Source organism: Annulohypoxylon maeteangense (assembly GCF_022496945.1).
Source record: "Annulohypoxylon maeteangense strain CBS 123835 unplaced genomic scaffold GGS22scaffold_26, whole genome shotgun sequence".
Classification (NCBI taxonomy): domain Eukaryota; kingdom Fungi; phylum Ascomycota; class Sordariomycetes; order Xylariales; family Hypoxylaceae; genus Annulohypoxylon; species Annulohypoxylon maeteangense.
The window spans coordinates 283,643-304,357 of record NW_025953273.1 but is presented as its reverse complement, the minus strand read 5'-3'; the positions used below and the strand labels follow the sequence as shown (position 1 = coordinate 304,357).

The 20,715-nt window shown below is 45.6% G+C and overlaps 7 protein-coding genes across 7 annotated transcripts; 3 read left to right on the top strand and 4 right to left on the bottom strand.

Moving 5' to 3' along the window:
* Positions 1-6,375: 6,375 nt before the first annotated feature.
* GGS22DRAFT_197565 (uncharacterized protein) lies at positions 6,376-7,341 on the bottom strand (the record flags this gene model as incomplete). Its single annotated transcript, XM_047965998.1, has 3 exons — positions 6,376-6,566; positions 6,632-6,956; positions 7,039-7,341. The coding sequence occupies 3 exons, from the start codon at positions 7,339-7,341 to the stop codon at positions 6,376-6,378; spliced, it is 819 nt and encodes a 272-aa protein (XP_047814344.1).
* Positions 7,342-8,811: 1,470 nt separating this feature from the next.
* GGS22DRAFT_197563 (uncharacterized protein) lies at positions 8,812-10,286 on the top strand (the record flags this gene model as incomplete). Its single annotated transcript, XM_047965997.1, has 2 exons — positions 8,812-9,012; positions 9,116-10,286. The coding sequence occupies 2 exons, from the start codon at positions 8,812-8,814 to the stop codon at positions 10,259-10,261; spliced, it is 1,347 nt and encodes a 448-aa protein (XP_047814343.1). The 3' UTR covers positions 10,262-10,286.
* A 25-nt stretch (positions 10,287-10,311) lies between these two features.
* Positions 10,312-12,015, bottom strand: GGS22DRAFT_193278 (MFS general substrate transporter; the record flags this gene model as incomplete). The annotated part of the gene is made up of 2 exons (XM_047965368.1): positions 10,312-11,586; positions 11,650-12,015. 2 exons carry the CDS (start codon positions 12,013-12,015, stop codon positions 10,312-10,314), a joined length of 1,641 nt encoding a protein of 546 aa, XP_047814342.1.
* Positions 12,016-12,503: 488 nt separating this feature from the next.
* On the top strand, positions 12,504-13,399 carry GGS22DRAFT_193277 (alpha/beta-hydrolase; the record flags this gene model as incomplete). Its single annotated transcript, XM_047965367.1, has 2 exons — positions 12,504-12,594; positions 12,732-13,399. 2 exons carry the CDS (start codon positions 12,504-12,506, stop codon positions 13,397-13,399), a joined length of 759 nt encoding a protein of 252 aa, XP_047814341.1.
* A 53-nt stretch (positions 13,400-13,452) lies between these two features.
* GGS22DRAFT_193276 (uncharacterized protein) lies at positions 13,453-14,879 on the bottom strand (the record flags this gene model as incomplete). Its single annotated transcript, XM_047965366.1, has 6 exons — positions 13,453-13,837; positions 13,891-13,989; positions 14,041-14,158; positions 14,218-14,587; positions 14,645-14,668; positions 14,724-14,879. The coding sequence occupies 6 exons, from the start codon at positions 14,877-14,879 to the stop codon at positions 13,453-13,455; spliced, it is 1,152 nt and encodes a 383-aa protein (XP_047814340.1).
* Positions 14,880-16,246: 1,367 nt separating this feature from the next.
* Positions 16,247-17,616, top strand: GGS22DRAFT_193275 (Di-copper centre-containing protein; the record flags this gene model as incomplete). The annotated part of the gene is made up of 4 exons (XM_047965365.1): positions 16,247-16,461; positions 16,511-16,673; positions 16,755-16,840; positions 16,890-17,616. 4 exons carry the CDS (start codon positions 16,247-16,249, stop codon positions 17,614-17,616), a joined length of 1,191 nt encoding a protein of 396 aa, XP_047814339.1.
* Positions 17,617-18,289: 673 nt separating this feature from the next.
* On the bottom strand, positions 18,290-20,551 carry GGS22DRAFT_197559 (amino acid transporter; the record flags this gene model as incomplete). The annotated part of the gene is made up of 9 exons (XM_047965996.1): positions 18,290-18,304; positions 18,400-18,848; positions 18,913-19,049; positions 19,113-19,287; positions 19,353-19,633; positions 19,693-19,768; positions 19,820-19,915; positions 19,976-20,215; positions 20,284-20,551. The coding sequence occupies 9 exons, from the start codon at positions 20,549-20,551 to the stop codon at positions 18,290-18,292; spliced, it is 1,737 nt and encodes a 578-aa protein (XP_047814338.1).
* Positions 20,552-20,715: the final 164 nt, after the last annotated feature.

Below are 20,715 nucleotides of genomic sequence, written 5' to 3'. Positions count from 1 at the left end.
GGACTTGCGAGTGGGAACTGTAACAGATCGATTTTGTGGATGATTGATTCGCAGGCTGGTGCAGTAAGGAGCGTTTTTCGAAGAGACAATGACGGTATGTGTAGTGTTTGGTGTGTAGTGAGTATATGGCACAAGAGAATAGGATCACTGGTGATTTTTTTCTCTTTTTCCCGGTTGCCCTCCGACCACCAGAAGGAGTTGAAGGTTGCAGGGTCCGAGGTTCTCTCTACCTGGAGCAGCTCCACCAGAATCCAACGCCTATTCCCCGTTTAGGTCTAACCGCCGTTAAATTTGACTTATAAGACAGGACTTATAGCGCCCACGGGAAAGTTGAGCCAGACCACCGGGTGGACCGTGGAGATGAAGGATTGAGTGGTTATCGAGTCGTTATTTATGAAATCTTCGATACAAGGAGTTTCGGAAGCGTTGATCTAGCTAACTAGCAGTTTGAAGATTGTAATGCGGTGGTAAAGCGGAAGCGGAAGAGAGAGATGTTTTGTGTTTCGTTTGGGATGGGTTGATCCAAACTAGGTAATGCTTGGTAATGCGTGCCGTTCAAGAAAACGGACTGGAAGCGTAGACGTGTGAACGTGTGGATGTGACGTGATGCGATGGGATGGAATGCGATTGGAACGTCAAAACGTGTGCTTGGACCGCGAAACCAAAGCCAATCAGTAAAATGGGTTGGGCAGTGATAGAATGAAGAAGTAAGAGCCGCAGAAGCCCTAGTAGATAGTAGGTAAGGTAAGAATCTAAACTCGTAGCGAATGTCCCAAAAGAGAAGGTGGGTTCTTTGGAAGTTGGGTTTCGATGGTTGATGATTTATGGTTATGGTTATGGTTTAAAGAAGGCGATTATTTGTTAGGATGTAAGGTGTGACTGAAGTGACCGTCGCGAGGGTGAGGGTGAAGATTCAAGTTAGCTGTTTGAAACTTGGAAATGGAGAAAAGAAGAAGTGCAAAGTAACAAAAAAGTTGACGATGGTAAGATTCTAAGTCCCAAACTTTCCACCGCCGTGGTCTTAACCCGGATGGCTGGGGCAAGCAAGCGGTGGCAGCAGCAGTAGCCAGGCACAACTAGACGCAACAAATAGATGGAAGGTATGGGTGGATGGGATTTTGATGGGGATGCGTGATAGGCAAGCTAGGGTACTAGGTAGGTACATTAGATACTTCAACGTGGAGCGTGGTGGTAGGGGATAAGGTGGTACATGTACTTACGGTAGTGGTAGTAGTGGGGCAATGGGGTTTCTCTTTTAAGTTTCCAAGTGGGGTCTTCAGGGTCTCAGGGGTCACCATGCAGCTGTTATGGCAGCCAGGTACCTGTAAGGTTTGAAAATGATGCGGATTGGTTCAATTTGTCAATCCCATCCGAGTGTTCCCTCCTTTTAGCCCTTTTAGACCTTTTCGTCAACACCTAAACAAATCTTGTCTGTCTTGCCTAACGCTCGAGCCTCTACGTTCTGCTGATCGTCAACATATAACAAACCGCAAATAATCGCCGAACGACTAGGAACCTATGGAAACTAAAAATCTCGCGAACACCCGAGGCATAGAACAAAAGATCGGATGGCTGATCGACGAAACGCTGCTACCACAAGTGACGCAAGTAGGCACTTATGATGTACATGAGATGTGCATAAAAACCCCAATGAGATCCGATATGAAGAGAGAAAGTTTTGAGTAATAATAAAGATATCTTCTATTTGGCTGTCTGGGTAAATTTATGATTAGGAAGATCCAAGAAGTTCAATGTCATAGCAACGTCTAACTAAGATTAAGGGGGGGCTATATAACGAGGCAAGGTGATACGCATCAAGGGACAAAAGGTGGAAAAGAACAATCAAAAAACGTCGCATTCGGCTGCGATTGAAATATTGAAGGAGTACTGAAAGGCTGTGACCACGACAGCACGACAGAGTCATCACAAGTGACCTTAGGCATCAATCAATCCAAGGTTTTAAAATCCCACGTCACCTACATGAAGCTTTGTTTGCGATTGACAAAGCTATCGTGTAGGTGTGTAGGTGTGTAGGTATGTGTATCATACCTCCCCTTCATCGGACGATTGATTCGCAATCTTGGAGGGGGTAAAATAGTGGTGCCAGTGGTTCGGATAGCTGACAGTTAGGTTGGTCATGCTTTTAGATATTCGGCCATGCAGAATTTAGGGTATCACTTACATGGTGACACGGTAAAGCATCAAATGGGAATAATAAGAATGCTTTTTCGAAAAGGAGTCCGGCGTTGGAGGAATCTCTTCCTTGCCCGCCGAACGTCATCTTTAGAGCCGCCGAGGTTTGTGATGTTGGGTTACTATCAATCGTGATAGGTGCGGCTTCCTTTGCCGGTCACTCTCCCCTCCCTCCCTGATCCTCGGGGGTCGCACACTTACAGAGTACATGCAGGTCAAGACGCATGATGCTGCTGTAGTGTTCTCTCGTGGGATTTAATAACCAATTAGGTGTTGCGATTTGAGGCTTGAGGGCGTTCTTGTTGATAGGAGAAAAATGATTGAGATGGGCGTGGGTGCGGGTGTAAGGTGGGATATATCGTGAAGAGACAGAATTCCGCCCAATCTCAAGATGCTCACTTAGCTGTCTAGGTTCAAAACAAGTAAACCTGTTTCCTCGACTGCCGATCCGACACTACGCTGCAGTTAACCTATCTATCAGCCCTGTTCCTTCGACAGGCATTTGAATGGGCTGGTAAACGCGATGCATCCAAGTCAAAAGCATCTGTTCCCGCTCAGAAAGCCTATCGTAGCGAGTGACTTCGCGATGCGATGTGGAGTAGTTCTGATGGGCTACACTTAAAAAGCCCGTTCAACTCATTAACCCGATGAAATTGATATCATCTCATTCGAGACCCCGGTCACACATATTTAGGCCGTCGCTGGCCATCTCTTTCTAGCCAAAACGATGCAATCACCACGAAGATGGGGGGTGCCCTTCAAGATGCGCACAGTCCGCCTCGACGGTTACAGTGGGAAGGGTCCTACGACCGGCCTCCTCCCTGCTAGGACGTGGCGGGTATTCCCTCCTATCTATCGTCTACCTGTTTGAAGTTAGCAACTCGCCAAGCGTCCAGGTCAGTTTCTCCGCCCTGCTACCGGGAGACAGGTTAGTCGGAGAATTTCTGAAGGATCACCACGGCACGCACTGTGGATGAGCAGAACTGGTAATAATGTTAACGATATACCTAGCGTACTTTATCCACGTTTCGCGAACACCATGAGGAGAATCGATCATGTCCCCTGCGAAATAAAACTAGCGCCACTATTATGAAGCTCTAAATGTGCTAAACGTGCTAAAGGATAATAGAATACACGTGCCATCAGGGATTAGTGCCCCTGGCCTTTTGGAAAAGGGGTCATAGCGTATCCAGAATCTAGAGTCCTGACAGCGCCCAGACTGGTTCTTGAACCCCGCCATTTCTATCAATTAGCGGTAGAAATTGCTAGTAAAGTGCCATGGCGTAGAACAGTTGAGCGCTAGCAATGAGCTATTGGGTCCATGTGCGTACCCACGTGTATACGCTATAGCTTCTAGCTTCCAGCCTTCACCGAGCCACTGAATAGTTGAATTAAAAATTCAAGATGCGACGAAACATCGAAAACGGAAAACCAGGTACGCATCGCATTAAACACATCTCACACATCCGGCAGACCATGTAGATCCCGGCATATCTATTGTAAGAAATCTAACACAAGATGGACTTGAAACGGTCTAGATCCAGTCACATGCCATAATTGCTGCTTGAGGTAGGTAGTTTTTTTCTCGGTACTAGCGTCGTTGTCGAATGTGTAGCGTGGCGGCAGTGACACCTACGATCATTTAGACAAGTGGCACCTATTGATGATTGGCTCGCGATATAGATAATGTATTAAGGTACCCCAATCCCATCCATTGCTTGAATGTGCCTAGGAACCTTTTCAGCGTGTCCCTAATTATATGAGGCGATCGTGCATATGTAAATTGTAACGGCGTTGGGGGTAGTACTACGCCGGTCCCATTACCATACTCGACCAAGTCAAAGTCGCAATTGCTATCCTTAATGCAACATGAAGTAGTGAAAACTAGCTTGCAACTCACGCTCTTCTCTTGCTTTTAACGTACGATATGCTAACTTTAAGACGTATTCTTGTTTGCAAGCGCCTTAGGTGACCAGCTAAAAAGTTTCTTATGCTAGATTTCTAAGCACCCCCACCCCTAAGAAAAAAGGCAAGGTCAGTTTATCAAATGCTCAACTTAAGGCCTTTAACTTCATAAAACAGCAATGGGATTCAATCATTGCGACATCTTTGTTATAAATGACATCATTTGAAAATGTGAGAAGTAAAAATAAGGAAGTCCTACAAGATACAACCTGAAAGGCAAGATCTAAGATTCAGGGGCTAAATACCCCTTTTATTATCAGTTACTACCTTAGCCTTCTTTTCCTACTCTTCTTACACTAAACCTTCCCATACCCAGGCAGATAATCTATCTAGATAAATTGTATAAGAACAAAAACAGTAATTGATTACCGTATTAGAGCGCGGGTTAGTTATTGATACAGGTAATGATGTTTGATAATTGCTCGTGGGCGAATCGCTTGCCTTCCAATTATCAATTAGGATAAGTAGTTAATAATGATACCGTTGCATAGAGCTATGTTGAAGCAGTGGACGAAGGGTCATGTATTATTGACTATGATCTGACCGTTCCATTCAGTTTATTCCCTTTTCAAATAAGAAGACGAAGGAGTATCATAACAATGCTTTTGCGCAAGGAGCTCACATACTTACGCCGAGGGAACACAGTATACTTGCTGGAAAGGTAAGCTAGGTAGAAACCAACGAACCTACTAGGGATTTCTCACGATATCCCACGAAGCAAATCCCAATCATACTAGACCACTAGCCGTTGTTGAGTCCTCTACAAGACGGGATCTCTCGTAATAATATGCTTGAACACACATGAATACTCGTCAAAGCTAGCCAATATAGCTACCTAGGTACCATACCGGGAACTACCGTTGACTGATAATGATTAATTTCTTCGAAAATCATTGTCCATTATCATATCCAATCCTTCATTTACAAATGATTGGTATATCAACAATCATTAGAAAGTCAAAACAATCATTAGAAACCTGAAATAATCATTAGGAGGTTATATTTGGGTGGGTCTTTCTATCCACTCCCCCTCCCCCTCCTCGTCACTTTCCCTACTATTTACAAGTCACCGGATTTATTATTCTACTAGTCTAAGGCTGTTGTTTGATCTACTATTACAATATCTACTGCTACTGATCTACTGCTACTGATCTACTGCTACTGATCTACTGCTACTGATCTACTGCTACTGATCTACTGCTACTGATTTACTACTAGGTCTACTGATCTACGATCTACGATCTACGATCTACAGGTCTACAGGTCTACAGGTTTACAGATACTGATCTAGTAATCCATTGCGCTTAGTGTAACGATAATGATGATGATGACCTAACGTAACATATTAGTAAAAATCTCCAAGTATTGTTGGTGATATTGGTGGTGTGGAAAAAAAGGTGGAAAAGAAGGTGAAAAAGAAGGTGGAAAAGAAGGTGGAAAAATCTTAAGTTTTGTAAAAAGTGATGTTGTAAGGAAAAGGAAAAAAAAATATTCTAAGTTTTTTTTAGAAGAAGTGTTATGGTTGCTGCAGCAAAAGGTGGGTGGGCCTTTTGCTGTATGACAAGGTGGGGAGAGACGGCGATGTTGAAGATCTTGAAAAAAAAAAACTTAGAAGTTTTAAAAAATAAAAGGTTGAAGGGTGGTGGGTGGGAAATAATAGTATCATCGACCTTGCTGGCGCTCAGGTCACCTGACTGACGGCCCGTTTCAACCTGTTTTTTTCAGTCCGACAGCTGTAAAAAGTGAGTAATGATTCTTATTTTCCTAATGATTGTTGTAAGGACTAATGATTGCTCGAATTTATTAGCGTTTTCTAATGATTATTTAACTTTTCAATCATTGTCTGCTCCCACTATTTCCCGCTATGGTAGGTATCATATGCACTAGTTACAGCGTTGTTGTTCGCCATAATACAGGGAAACTGAGTGTTCAGAGGATAGTAAAGGCCAAATGAGTGTATTAGGTATGTATTAGGTTGTTTAACGAATGAAATGTTACAGCTTTAGCTGACTGTTATTATGATCGGTTTTCAGGAATGGGTATTAAAAACAGCTGATAGACTGCTTTCGGGTAGTGTGGTAGTATACTGAATGCGCCTGCGATTCGTCAATGCTCGGTCTCCTTCCGTGACTTAATTTGGCATGAACAAGAATTTTAGACTTCGATGTAATTAGATCAGAGGCACCTCACTATGTCTTCCAACAGTGTACCCATGTATCAATACCACCATCCCGCTTGATAGCTAGGTGGCTGGTTAGAATATACGATAGGTTCAAAACTTCTCTGGACGTTTTCAAACTTGGTGTAGCCGCAAGATTCACTCTCGAGATGATTCATCAGACCAGCAAGAGTGGTAAATAGAAGACCGCAGGCCCCAGGCTTAGGGCAATGGTAGAGATTCTGCTGATCTATAAACGTAGTATTAGCTATAACGTCTCTGAGTGGCATAAATGTATGGAAAGCAGCTACTTACGTATAGGAGAGCTGAGATGCTGATTCAGATACTGGAGGTGCTTGTACGTGTTGTGGCATAGATAGCACTCGAACGCCTTTCCGTTCCACGCTAACGCCGTGGCCTGGTAGCGGGGAGAGCCGTCCCAACCGGGGAGCTTATTAGATATTATGTGGTTCGTATCTTTGGATCGGATTCTTCTGAAAACTAGATCTCGGTTTGAACTTGGGGCCCCCGGGCAGGATCCACTCTCTATGTGATGTGAAAGGCCGGTGGCGGCTACGAAGTTCTTCTTGCAATGGGGGCATGGAACGTCGAGACCGCGGTGGATGCGCGAGTTTTGGTGCTAGAAATGAATGGTACAGATTAATGGCTGATAGAGGATATTTATACTTGGTTTGACTGTAGGATGAACTATTATTACTTACCATCCTGATGTTGTTGTAAGAGATAAAGGTTCGGTTACAAGGTTCACAGTAGTAGTGTATTTCGGCCTCGTGGTCCTGCTGAACTTCTTCGGTTGGAAACGACTCGTAACAGCCTTGGACATGACACTTGAAGCGCCAATGATTCATCCAATTCATATGGTTGACGACTGCGCCGTACGAGGGGAAGAAGCAAAAACAACTGTCGCATTCATATTCAGGGATATCATGATCCCATTCGAACATATGGTCCAACCGAGCCCGATAATTATCGAATTTAGACCCGCATGTTCCGCAGGTAGCCATTTTATGATAGTAAGACATTTTACAAGAAAAATGCTTGAGAACTCGGTGAGGTTGGTATTGAGATCCGCTAAAGGATATCTTAGTCCTATGGGTAAAGGTCAAATGGCAGACCCGTCGCCGAAAATCGCACCAATCCCACCTGTCAGCGCAACCATCAAATCAGAACCAAAACTGACCTGATTCAGTCAGTTCAAGCTGGTACCAGTTCAGATTGCCATTTTTTCGATTAACCAGTTCAAATGGTTATTTTTTCGACGGTCAGTAGCATCAGTTTAATGCTTTATTTTGGTTCCACTTTTATACGCGTTCTAATTAACTAATATAACTAATATCATGAAGAGAAAATACCGAAATACCTGTAAAAATAAATATTTTAATACTAGATTAAAAAGCTTAGTACTTATCCACTTTCATTACACATCTAATCAATCCGACTACCTGGTAATCAAATAAGTTTCGACTCGACTGACTGATTTGATGAGAGCGCTGGTCTAATTTCACGGACCACATCATGGAGAATAGTCGTGCGGGTGCTTAGTAACGGACTCAAGACTGATCAGCTCCCTTGTAGCTGTTAGGAATTTTACAATAGATGAAATGTTTGAAGGTTCGGGTCAAAGGTTTGAACTAGATATTGGATACCTTCTGCGTGGTTGGATAGGCAATGTTTCCATACTGTATTAGACACTGGCTAAACTCGGGACCTCATAGTGATCTGTCCGCTAAATTATAGTGGATATTCGCTATAACTCTAGCCTGTTTAGGAAGACCAGCCACTTAATGAAAAGCCACACAGTGCGAAATGCTTCAGTTTAAACCGGTTTGAGCCATCGGATTCAAGTCCCATGGTTCTCCTTGGGGGTCCACGTGACCATCGAGATACACTAATACGATCCGAGATGAGTTCCATAGGCTTGTCCCAGTCGCATTTTATGTAATACATGTGACTTTAGAGATAAACAAATGGTTTATCTCCAAGAAGCTCTAGGAACGTTTTGAGACGATGTACTGTAGTCTTGATCTCTGGGTTCCGGGTCACTCTATGATCATAGTCCCGAGACTTGGATTACCAAGGTCACGTGCCACAAGAATGTGGGGTTCTACCTCCGGAATTAAGCATTTTATCCTCAACCCTTCCCCCTTCCTATTTGCAAGCAAGACGCGTCAACTTTGTACACGCCTAGAATTGACGGAATATCGTTGGAAATACTTATGTAACTTCGGACTTGAAATATAACTAACTACTTGCTTACTGTTATGTTACATTGGGACAACCAACTTTCACTCTTCGCTTATCAGACCCTTACGATCCTTTAAAACCCGATCACACTCAAAATCCGTATACATACCCCCTCAACTCCACTATTGATACCTATATTTCGATCCATGGTTCGGGACGTGTATGATTACCCCTCACTGGCGACCTTAGAGTTTCTACAATCTCGTAGAAGAATGTTAAAATCCAAAAGTATGAGGATTGCCAGCCGAATCGCATTGATTCCTGATAGTAATGATGCAGAAGAAGATTGGAAATTGCAATCATCGTCATGCGCAGTGGATAAGTTTGATTTCAGAGAACTCTTCACATTCGGTACTCACGGTGGAAACCAACCTAGTCGAGATCACAAAACCACAATCGACATTGCCGAGGGTGCTTTTGTAATCCCGGCCGTTCGTATATCGCAAACTCCTAATACACAAAGAACGCATGAATCGGAGCATAAGCGCATTCTAGCCATACCTGGCAAGTTATTCATATTTACTGTCAAGCCAGGAGACTAACGAAAAAAATCAAGGAGAACCCCCTTTTGTCGATGAACTCCTATCCAAGAAGCTTGAATTCGAAATCCCTTTATGCAATCGCGTAGTGAGTCCACGCTTTGCGTATGAGGACCTTTGCCGAGCTGCGGAAGGAGTCAAAAAGCTCAATGCTATCGAATCTGCGTCTTTTGTCACCGACGCAGAAACTTTATCAGCTATACTTCGTACAGTCCACGACCAACTCATTCACAGAAACCGCGAAGATGACGATATCGAAGGAATGTGCTTCAACATTCATTCAGAGCATGGAGTTACCTTCATGAAGACACTCAACAGCTCCCAGCTTCAAGGCCCCTTTCATTATGCTGCGAGTAACCATTTGAGGACGAATGTAGTTCAAAAATATCATTTAGCAGGACGCGACTTGAGGGGCCTCAAAGAGCTGAATGAATTCAAACGTGTCGTTTCGTACCGATTTGGTGACCATCCTTTGGTCGTGGAGGATCCCAACCAGGTTACTCACAAATTGTGTCTCGGTCTCGGACAATGGGCATCCAGGGATGAATTCGGGCAGATTGAGATGAGCTCAGAATCAGATCGGATCGAAGGTGGCCGATATCAGCATAGTGACTATCATCAAGAAGATAAGGGGCCCAGTCCTGGATCCTACGATATATTTAAAACTAGGGATGACGACCATGATTCGCCTTTAGTAAGTAGCCGGGATACCGCGCTCTTTCCACACATAACGTACAACCATGAGGACGACGACATAATGCGATCGCAGCTATGGTTTTCGGGTACCGGAAACGTTTTGGTGGGACTATTGCGCAATCCAAAATTCAGAGATACCGTCCAGCATACGGATGAATTCATGCCCTACCTATGTACCATGGCTGAATGGCCTGGGTTTGATAAGTGGCTTTCGGATCATCAAGTTGAGCTCAGTATGAAACTAGTACATCGAATCTTGACGTACATCAAGGATACCACGCACGAGCTTAGCCAAAAGGGTATTAAGAAATTCTACTTGAAGCACTCGAGAAAGTCGGATAAGTTCCTCACCGTGTCTTTGGGAAAGGAGCATGGGCTTCTACCTGAGGACTTGATGTCTAGTTATATAGCCACTGAGCTTGGTAAGCTGGGGAGGGAGATGTGAAAGACATCAATAGGGGTAAATAAAGGGTATGGGATGTTATAAAGCATGCCTTAACGACAAGTACCATCTTTCGCATTTTTCTCAGCATGCCCCTTATCACCCGTCCCGCTTTCTACCTGCCTCCATTTAGGACCCTTGACAATAACCAACCACAAAAGAGGACTCAAAATAACCCAGAGTCCCGCGACGAACACCGCTGTCCAACCTACCCCAATCCGATCAATCAACGGCGACGCCACCGCCGCCGCCCCGGCCCCCACAAGACACCGGCACAGATTATTCGCCGCAACAGCAGTCGCCGGCGAGCTAACATGCGTGTCGACAATAAGCGTATTCAGCGCATTTGTGATCCCCGAAATAAACAGCCCGCACAAAAACAAACAAACCTCAATCCCCGCCAGCGAAGCCCTCGTCTGCATCGCCCAACCATACCCCACGACAGCCGCACACGCGAGATACACAAACGGCAGCGAGATCTGCAGGCGCATCTTCTCGATCGGCAGGGCCGCGAGGTCCTGCTGCCTGTTCTTAGTGATTGCTATCCCGGCGACGCGCGCGTGTCGCCGGAAGTTCCAGTCGAGGAGGTAGCCGCCTGTGTGTCGGTACGAGAGGCTGCCGATGCCGAGGGGGAGGTAACATACCCCGATTATGACGGAGGAGAAGCCGAAGCGGGTGGATAGCTCGGTGGAGAGGGTCGTGAGGAGCATGTAGTACCCGCCGTAGACGAGTGAGCCGAAGGCGAGGATGATGCCGCCTTGTTTCTCGAAGAGCAGTTTTAGCGAGGCGAAGGGGTTGGGGCGGCGGCGTGGGGGCTTGGCGGTCGTGGTGTCGGGGGTGATGCCTTGGCCTCGTTGCTTGATGTACGCTAGGAGGGACATGTTCCACCATGGGGAGGGAATGCTGCCGTTTCCGACGACGCTTCGACCTGTTTCGGGGAGGAAGAGAAAAAGGATTAGGAATAATACGCCGGAGAGGATTGTGAGAAACCAGAATATCGCTCGCCAGCCTAGGTATTGGTTGATGAGGCCCCCGATCACGGGCCCGAGTGCCGGACCGAGAGTTACGCCCATCGCGGCGTATCCGAGATACTTCCCGCGTTCTGCGCGGGTGGCGAGGTCTGCGGATACGGCGCTGGCTAGCGCGATTGTCGCGCTGCTTCCGCAGCTCTGCAGACAGCGGAGGACGAGGAGTGCGGCGTAGGAGTTCTGGACCGCTAGGCCTATGTTTGCTCCTAGATAGATAACGGAACAGATCATGTAGGCTGGGCGACGTCCGTATGTGTCGGAGTAGTTGCCGATAAACGATGGCGCAACTCCTTGGAATATCTAGAGTTGGATGGCTATCAGCACTTCTATCAATGGAGGATACAAGATTCCCAAGAGGCTTACTAGGTATGTTGTCACCGTGAGGTTGATTAGAGATGCGGAGACATTGAGATCCTGGGCAAGTGATGGAAGCACAGGGAGATAGATTGCACTAGATAGGGGTGATATGATGGCCATGAAAGACACGGTGATGATCATCGCAGCTTTTTCTCGGTGGGTGAAGACTGAATAAGGGGGTTCGACGGTTTGCACGCCCTTTTCTCTGGACTCTATATCTTTGGAAGCATCGTCACCCGCGGCTTCTCCCGACTTAAGAATTTCATTCGTATGACTTCCCAGGTTTTCTCTTCGCAATGGGCTTTTAATTTCTCGCATTTGCAAATGGGGACTTGGTGAAATCAACTCTTCCGCTCTCTCTCTTCCAGCCATATCAAGAGTATGAAGGTAAACTAGGTAGAATCCACTAATTTCTAAAGATTCTTTGAAATTCAATGCAATAGTGCCGGAAAATGAGGTTTCAATTGACGTCTTCGTTCTAGCAACGTAAACACTGAAATAATGACTTATAATGGAGTTCTCAAAGTTATCGTCAAGCCTGTATTGGTGAGTAAGTCAAAATCTCTACCCCGTTCGCCGATCCGGCACCGATCCACATTCAGGGGTTCCGAATCAAGCGGGTTGACCGGAGCCGAAACCGGCTATATCAGGTTTCACACTACGTAGTGCACCGATTCCTGCGGAGTTCTAGCTGCATTAACGGTTTGGTTGAGACTTATATCCTATTTCCGTTGTATGTAGGATCTTTAAATATTTAATCTCTCAATTGTTCCCATGGGTCTAGGCGGTTGATTTCCTTGGCACATTGAAATTGCAACTCGAGGTTACTACGTACCATCAACCACCATCGTCAAATCAACATGGAGTGCAAAGGGTGTAGAGAAATTCCACCTGTGTCTTCAGACTACACTCCAAAGGGCACTTATGAGATTATCGCGGGATTAAAAACGTGTAAGAGAATTTCTTTAAAGCATGATCTAGCGTAGTGCCTGGCGTTTTTGGTGCTCTCATATCTTTCATTTGTGAATATCTACCTATGAAGCCAAAGTTTCAATGCTATTATCTTCGGAGTTACTAACGCCCTTTAGACGTTATCGGCCCCCCGTCTCCCCAAATTGCTATCATCGACGTCTACGACGTCTTCGGGCCGGCCCCTCAAACCCTGCAAGGTGCAGACCGTTTATCCGCATCCCTCAACGCGCTTGTCATAGTCCCAGACTTCTGCAAGGGGGTTTACATGCAAGAGGCATGGATGCCGCCCGACACTGACGAAAAAAAAGGGGCTATTGAAAAGTTCCTGAGCGAGCCAGCTTCGATCCCGAAGAACGCCGACAAAGTCATCGAGGTGCGCAAGGTGGCTGGTGAGAAGTGGCCTTCGACCGGTGACCGCTGGGGTGTCTTCGGACTATGCTGGGGCGGCAAGATTGCTGTCCTGGTCTCTGGCAAAGGTAACGATGGACCCGGGAGAGTATTCAAGGCAAGCGGGACCGCGCATCCGGGCCGGTTAGAAGCCGCGGATGCGGAAGCCCTGACGGCCCCGCATATTTGCTTGGCTTCGCCTGGTGAGCCGGCCGATATCGTAGCGCAGTATAAGGAGATTTTGGAAAAGCCCGGGAGGGTAGGGGTTGTGGAGACGTATGAAAGTATGTTCCATGGCTGGATGGGTGCGAGAGCAAATTTGGATGACGAGAATAATAAGAAGGAATTTGAGAGGGGTTATAACCAGGTTGCCGAGTTTTTCGGGAAGTATTTGTAGACTACCTAGTCGCGAAGCGTCATTTTCAGACGGCTCTTGTGGCTTTCTATGAATTATTGCTTGTCTTCGAATGCCTGCGGAAAAAAGCTCTGCTGCGCACTTGAAGCCATGCTTCTCCCCTGAGCTGTCGAATCAACTGTTACAACAGTAGTCCTAGTGATCTCATTGGGGATATTCTCGGCCCCTCTCTCAACATTGCTAATGTTACTCATCCAACTGTCTGGGTTTCTTCTGCACCGAGCGCTGATTTTTGTTTGGATTTGAGGTGAAAAGTACTTCGATGCTCTTCGACCGCTATTGGAACTAGAAAAGGGGCGCAGGCTGTATGAGTCTGCTGTCGAAAATGAAATGGAGCGAGCCGTAGTCTCCTGAAGTCTTTGGAATATGGGTTTAATGAATGGCAGACTGGCCGCAATGATGCCGGCATTTAACTCGACGCTAATACGACTGTGAGTTTTGCTTCTTATTAATGAAAAGATTCGGGGACTCACGGATTCCACACAGTAAGGTCGGCTGAGTCCCATAAGGCGTCGTTAGTTCTCTCAATTTTCATAAGAGATATTGGTTTCATAACTCCTGCAATACACGCGCTACAAACCAATTAGACCCAATGTTAGACCGTATCGTAACATAGTGCTTACATGACACCAACAAAAAGAACACAAACGCAAAGTATTCTTGCTCGGGTATTAGTCTGAATAGTCCAAAGTCGAAAGGCCGCCAACGAAAGAACAAATATATCGGTGATGACGTTGACGACTATAACAAGGAATTAGTGACGGCTTCTTAGGCAGTATAACTGATGAGAGAACACTTACTTGAGTTGGTGTACTTTATACCTCGCATAGTTTCTGGTGATAAGCACTTGGATTGAACACGAGGGTCCCAGATCGCCGGCATATTGATGCATTGGAGCATTAAAAGGACAAACCGAGCAGATGTAAAAGCCAAGAGGAATATTATGAGGCCTTGTATAATACGTCTTAAGATAACTGTAGGTCCTGTCCGTATAAGGGATAACCCTATCGATACCTTTGCTATTGGGATAGCCCACTGGTATATTGGTTGAGAAATGAAATTTAGTTTAAGTCCCATTCTGGTTATCTCTGGATTAAGATATATAGCATGACGTCCTACTCCGTGTTGGACTTCCGCGATGACAATTCCCATCCCAGCCAAGGATAGGAGCTAATTAGTAATAAGTTAATCATTTGCTGCCGTCTACGATACTGGGAAAGTTCGTACCATTGCTAGAAGTATCACATAATCCTATTCATTCACAGTTAGAATACCATTTCCCAATGTTCACGCTGTGGCTTCTTACATCTGCCCCAAATCTCCGTAACATCCATATACGAGCATATATCCTTAGACAAACAACTATTAACGCAGTCAATGTCGTTGATATCACCGCTGCAAGGATATCTGGACCTCGACTTTCATCTGGCAGGTCGGTGTTGAGTAAGAACGGCGCCGACATTGTCGAAGCTGGTGACAAAGAATGTATACAGAGCGACTGCCATATTATAAGAATTAGTTAATTATTTTCACTATTAGCTGTTGTTAATGATATATATAAATCTCTTAGTGAAGTTGCTATTTGCTCAACCCCCGCCACTTTCTAAGAGGGGTTCAAACTAAACGATAGAATGAATCGTAGATTAAGCTGTATGGTTGATGCTTATGATCCAGGTGGTAGGAAGTATGGATCAGCTACGACACCGGTTCTTCAAACTGGAACCCCTAAATTGATGCAGGTGAAGGAGGGCGGCATGAATGCAAGCGACTCAATAGATATCTTAACAAGTTATTGTTAAGTCTAGCCCTATGTGCACTAAGACAAGGCCTAGTTCAGTCTATGGATGACAAATGACCAATAGCCTAGAGACTGTTAGAACCGGGAATTGAAACTCTATTCACGTTTGGTTTAGGGGCCGCACGGTACTCTCATAATGATGTAATGAATAGTGAAGAATTGTTGTGAATCTTGACATGGGTAAGAAAGAAAACCGAGATTTATATCCATTATGAGATGAAAGCTCCATAGATTATTTTACCAATATTTATCTCATTTTATATACCTAGACACGGCTGCGGACCTTCGAGTATCTTATACATGTTAGTTATAATACCAAGAAAGAGCTCAGATGCGATGTCCGTACATAAGCTACCTATGCATCCAATATTATTGAAAAGAATAGGTCCAGTTATTGTTAGAGTGGTAATAGATGTATTATTGATATCCTTGCTATATGTCCTTCGGATCTCTTTGTCCGGTCCGGTTAGTCGAGATCTCATCGACTAAGCTGATTCTAGCATAGTAACCCTGAGCCAAGCTATTTTCACGGACTTGGACTTCACCTGCAGACGTAGTCCGCGACTACTCGCCTTGGAAATACTACGTATATAATGTACAATACGTGATTGGTGCTTCGACTCAGCTAGTCCGTCTTACCTCTGGTTTTTTCTTCCTTTCTCGCAGAGAAAGGAACACAATGCATAAAGAAGGAGTCTAGACCATTACCGATTAACGTATAGGAAGAAGACATCTTATCTACCTAGACTAATGGTATGGGAAAGACGTACTAGAGAAAGGCTATACCAACATACAATATGCATCTGTGGATGCTTGATGTAAAAGGGGAATCGTCTAGCTGTCAGCTCCCAGTTGAAAAGCGGGAATGCACCGACAGAAAATCAAGATGTTTCCAGGATAATTCTTTCATCTACGATGGTATTCATCTATTACTACATCATACAAGTATCATATACGTAATATGTCTTAGATGTAAATTACCAAACCTGTCTCATCTTCGTTATTATTTGAGCTTATAGGTCTTTTTCACAATGCATATTATATGCCTAATTTACACAGTTTTCTTCATCGCTTCTGCGGTTAGCCTAATCACTCATAATGAGACAAGAAAGTCTCTTATAGAGCTAGAGAACTTACTCAAAGCAGCTGGATCCAAGCAAGCTGATATACTGGGTAGCAGACTCGGTGGCCCAAAGAAAATTGGTCAAAGATGCACCAGCGAGAACCTTAGGGTCCGCCATCCATGGTGGGTTAAGATGAACACCCATAGTTGACGAGGCTAAACATGTTACTAGGGGGTCCCTGAGTATGGAGGAGCGTAAGGCGTATACTGATGCCGTCCTCTGTCTGCAACAACTGCCGGCAAAGACGCCTGCTAGTGTAGTTCCTGGAGCTAGATCGCGGTACGATGATTTTGTGGCTACCCACATCAACCAGACATTAAACATTCACTACTCAGTTAGTACCTAGCACTCCGCTTTTTAAGCAAAATTTTATTTGTACCTAAGGAGCTTCAACTAAATTTGAGTAATCCATAAGGGAACTTTCCTTGCGTGGCATCGCTGGTTCACATATACTTACGAACAAGCCCTGAGGAACGAATGTGGTTACACAGGCTACCAGCCGTAAGTCTATAACCGATCACCGAGATGGAGTGAAGCCAACCTAGTTTAGATATTGGAACTGGGGAATATACGCCGAAGATCCAGCATCTTCACCAATTTTTGATGGCTCACCATATAGTATGTCCGGCGACGGTGCACCAATCCCTAATAAAGGTCCTTTGGTCTTGACACTCGGGGATTTACCTCCGGTCTATCTGAAACCTGGAAACGGGGGTGGCTGCGTGACATCCGGTCCATTTAAGGACATGATAGTGAACCTGGGGCCCGTGAGCCTTCCAATCAATAATGGATCTTCTATTACCGGAAGTGGACTTAAGTATAACCCTCGATGCTTAAAGAGGGATATATCTGCTGGTGTCAACTCTGCTTACGCAAATGCAACCTCCATCGTCAATCTTATCCAGAAAAACAGCAATATCGCTGACTTCCAGTTAGTCATGCAAGGTGTTCCTGGCTCGGGATCTATTGGCGTCCACGGTGGTGGTCACTATACCATCGGTGGCGACCCAGGCGCAGATGTCTTCGTTTCGCCTGGAGATCCAGCTTTTTTCCTTCACCACGGCATGATTGATTTAGTTTGGTGGACGTGGCAAAGTCTTGATTACGAGAATCGTCGTGATGCCATCTCAGGCACGGGAACTTTCTTGAATAACCCTCCGTCACCTAATACGATCTTGGATGACATCGTAGATCTCTCATACGCCGGTGGCTATCCAATCACAATGAGGGAGCTCATGAGTATCAACGACGGTCCGTTCTGCTACACGTACATATAGAACTAGCTTGGTGGCAATGCTTATATTCATTGCGGGGTTAGCGACTGGTGGATGGAGATCGCCCCTATTTTCTCAACCCTAAATACCCCGTCGAGGCTGAAAAGGGGTTCAACCTTGTAGTTCCCTACACACAAGATCCACAATTAAATAAGGGGCACTCCCAAGTTGTCAATGTCAAATGTTCTTGAATAGAGTGTCAGATGTGTCAATTCAATGTACTGCATTGTAATGAGAACTATCTCCTGCGTTAAATAGTCCTTACATGTTTCGCGAGTCAGTCACAATCGTACACTGTCACGTCTCGGTAGTAATCCATGTGTTATACTGGAAGTTGGATTGAAATTTCATTAAAGGACTTCGTTTATCATAACTCTGTATGGAATGTCTGGCGGAATCTGTCGCGTGCTTGTCATAACTAATCCTAACCCTAACCCTAAACCCTTGTGGCGGTTTCTCGCCCAGTGTGTTGTTGGAGAAGTAATGCTTTATCACTGTCCTTACGCCGGGCTAAAACTGAGACCAAATAGTGATCTATCCGCTAAAACTTAGTGGACAACCGCTGGAACTTAGGCAGGCAAGCCACTGGTAAAATTAGACGCCACACAGTGCGGGTATATTTCGGATTACGTAATATTTCGACGATGACCATGTGTACGAAGTAGCCACTAGTATTTCAAAGAAATTCCAGCTGCATAATCCAAACACCATAAATAAATAAATCTAGACGACTTTTGGCTCCAGATCATTGCTATCGCCTTGCGAAAGACTCTCCTGATTTCCAACGCGTCTCCGTCGTAAGCGACCTGCTTCATCGTGTTCCTGGTCCCACTTTTCCACTTCATCCAGGGGCACCTTTACCAGGCGATGCGTATTCGCGCCATGCTCATCAACAGCTAGGATCTCCGGCCGGATTTTATATCCTCCCCACTTCGGTAGCAAGAACATCCACAGAACATAGTAAAGACCACACAAGAGAATAATGGCGATGCCGACAACGCAGTACGTGGCGTACCAGAAAGATACCGTGCCGGCATAGGGACCGCCTTTCGGAGGAATCCATGGCGTTGAGACGGTGTATACTTGCACCAGGATGTAGAAGATGACGGCGATGTCCCATGCTCTGAATTCGGTTCTCGGTAGGCCGGCACGCTTGCGTCGATAACGGACGAGGTAGACTCCAACTGAAAGAGCCAGAGTGAACAGACCATTCGGATAAGTGGCCAAGCTGACAACTGTTTCGATGAGTTAGTATGTAACGTAATCCCACGGAACGAGAGCTTGCGAAATCAAACTTACCAAACTGGAACGCATCGCCGGCTGGTGGGGCAACGATCATGATGAACGTCACCACCCAGAGCAGAAAGTAAGGGCCGGCTGGGGTACCGAAAGGCTTGGTGGATACCCAGAACTCAGTCCACGGCAACACGCCTTGTCTAGAACAGACGACACAATTAGCATTCATATTCATGAGCAGCGGATTTTAGGGGTCGTCTTACCGTCCAATTTCACGAATCACTCGTGAGTGGCCAATAACCACGGCGAGAAGATTCGCAAATGCACTTAGCAAGACCAGAACATTCAACGCCTGCTCCGCTCTTCCTCTGCCGAAGACAGTTATGAAGAAGACGCCCGCAGCAACTTCCTTAGACTTAGCGAATTCAGCTTTAGGCACTAGAATTTTTCGGTCAGCTCTAAGGAATAGGGGAAGTCGAGGAATAGTGGATCGTGTGTCCTACCTGCGGAGAAGTACGCGATGTTGCAGAGGATGTATAGTGTGCCCACCGTGATGATGGAAATAGTACCATTCCTCTTCAATGTCGGAATAGGGTTCTTGATCTCGTTTACCAGATTGAATGCATTCGCATATCCGGAGTATGAAAAGATGATGTTGACAAGAGCAACAGCGAGGTCGTTGCCATTGGATGTCGTGCCTTCAAATGCGTTGCGAAAGTTGACGGTCGGGTCGGAGATGTGGGGAACATTTCCACCCAACACCACGAGGCCGGTAATACTGATGCTGCAAGCGGTATCTTGTCAGTTGAAATACTTGACTATTCTTGGGAGACCTGGACTAACAAGATCAGGGTTAGGATTTTGACGAATCCGAGCAAATTTGATAGCCAAAGCGAGTATGTATTGTGGACGACCACGACTAGTATGGTTATTAGACTTAGTCATATTTTCTCAGGGGAGGGTACCATACACAGAGTCGCTATGGTGTAGGCAGCGATCGCCACACCTTTTAACTGCCAATCGGTCCCCGTAGTACCAGCGATCTGGTACACATATCTCGCGAGGACTAGTTGCAAAGTGTTAATCATCTCGAACTATGAATTTTCGGTTTAGTGATTCTACGCACCAATTGCATTGCTGCTGCTAAATGACAGCAACACGGAGAAAACCGCAAACGAGACTGGGAAGAAGTGCTTCGGCCGAGGGTACTCTTGCTCCAGATAAACGACCTCAGAGCCCGATCGATTCGGGAAATAGCTGGCTAATTCGAGATATACACTGAAACCCGTGACGGCCAAAAAGAATCCAATGGTCCAATAGACAAGAGCAAGTCCTACCGAACCAGTGCTGTTCAAGATAGTCCCGGCTGCGAAGGTAAAAAGGAACGTTGTTAGCAAGTTCGTAGAGTGGAACTCGAAGATCATGAAGTCTTACGTGTTGAGAAGATGCCGGTTCCGATCATCTGGTTGACATTAAGGAAAATCACCGTTATCCAGCCAACATGATATCCCAACGGAGAGTGCGACTCGACGGGAGCGCCGGCGGCTTCTTGATAAGATGGCTTCGACCCATTTTCCGCCTTCTCGATAGTATACGCGAGGTTGCCATCATGAATAACCGAGATATCGGAATGAGATGGATTGGCCTCGGCCGCCGGCACCTCTGTGGCCGTGGCCCGCGCCCAAAACTTCGGGATACCCATGGCTATGAAAAGCTCATCCGGACGGATTCGATATTATGGGAGACGAATGGCTTCTCAATCTCAGACGAGAGAAGATTGTCGATATGAATCTCAAGATAGTCGCACGAGAATCAATCGGAACCGTGGTACATGTGGCGGCCGATCGCGATCTTTTAAAGATAACG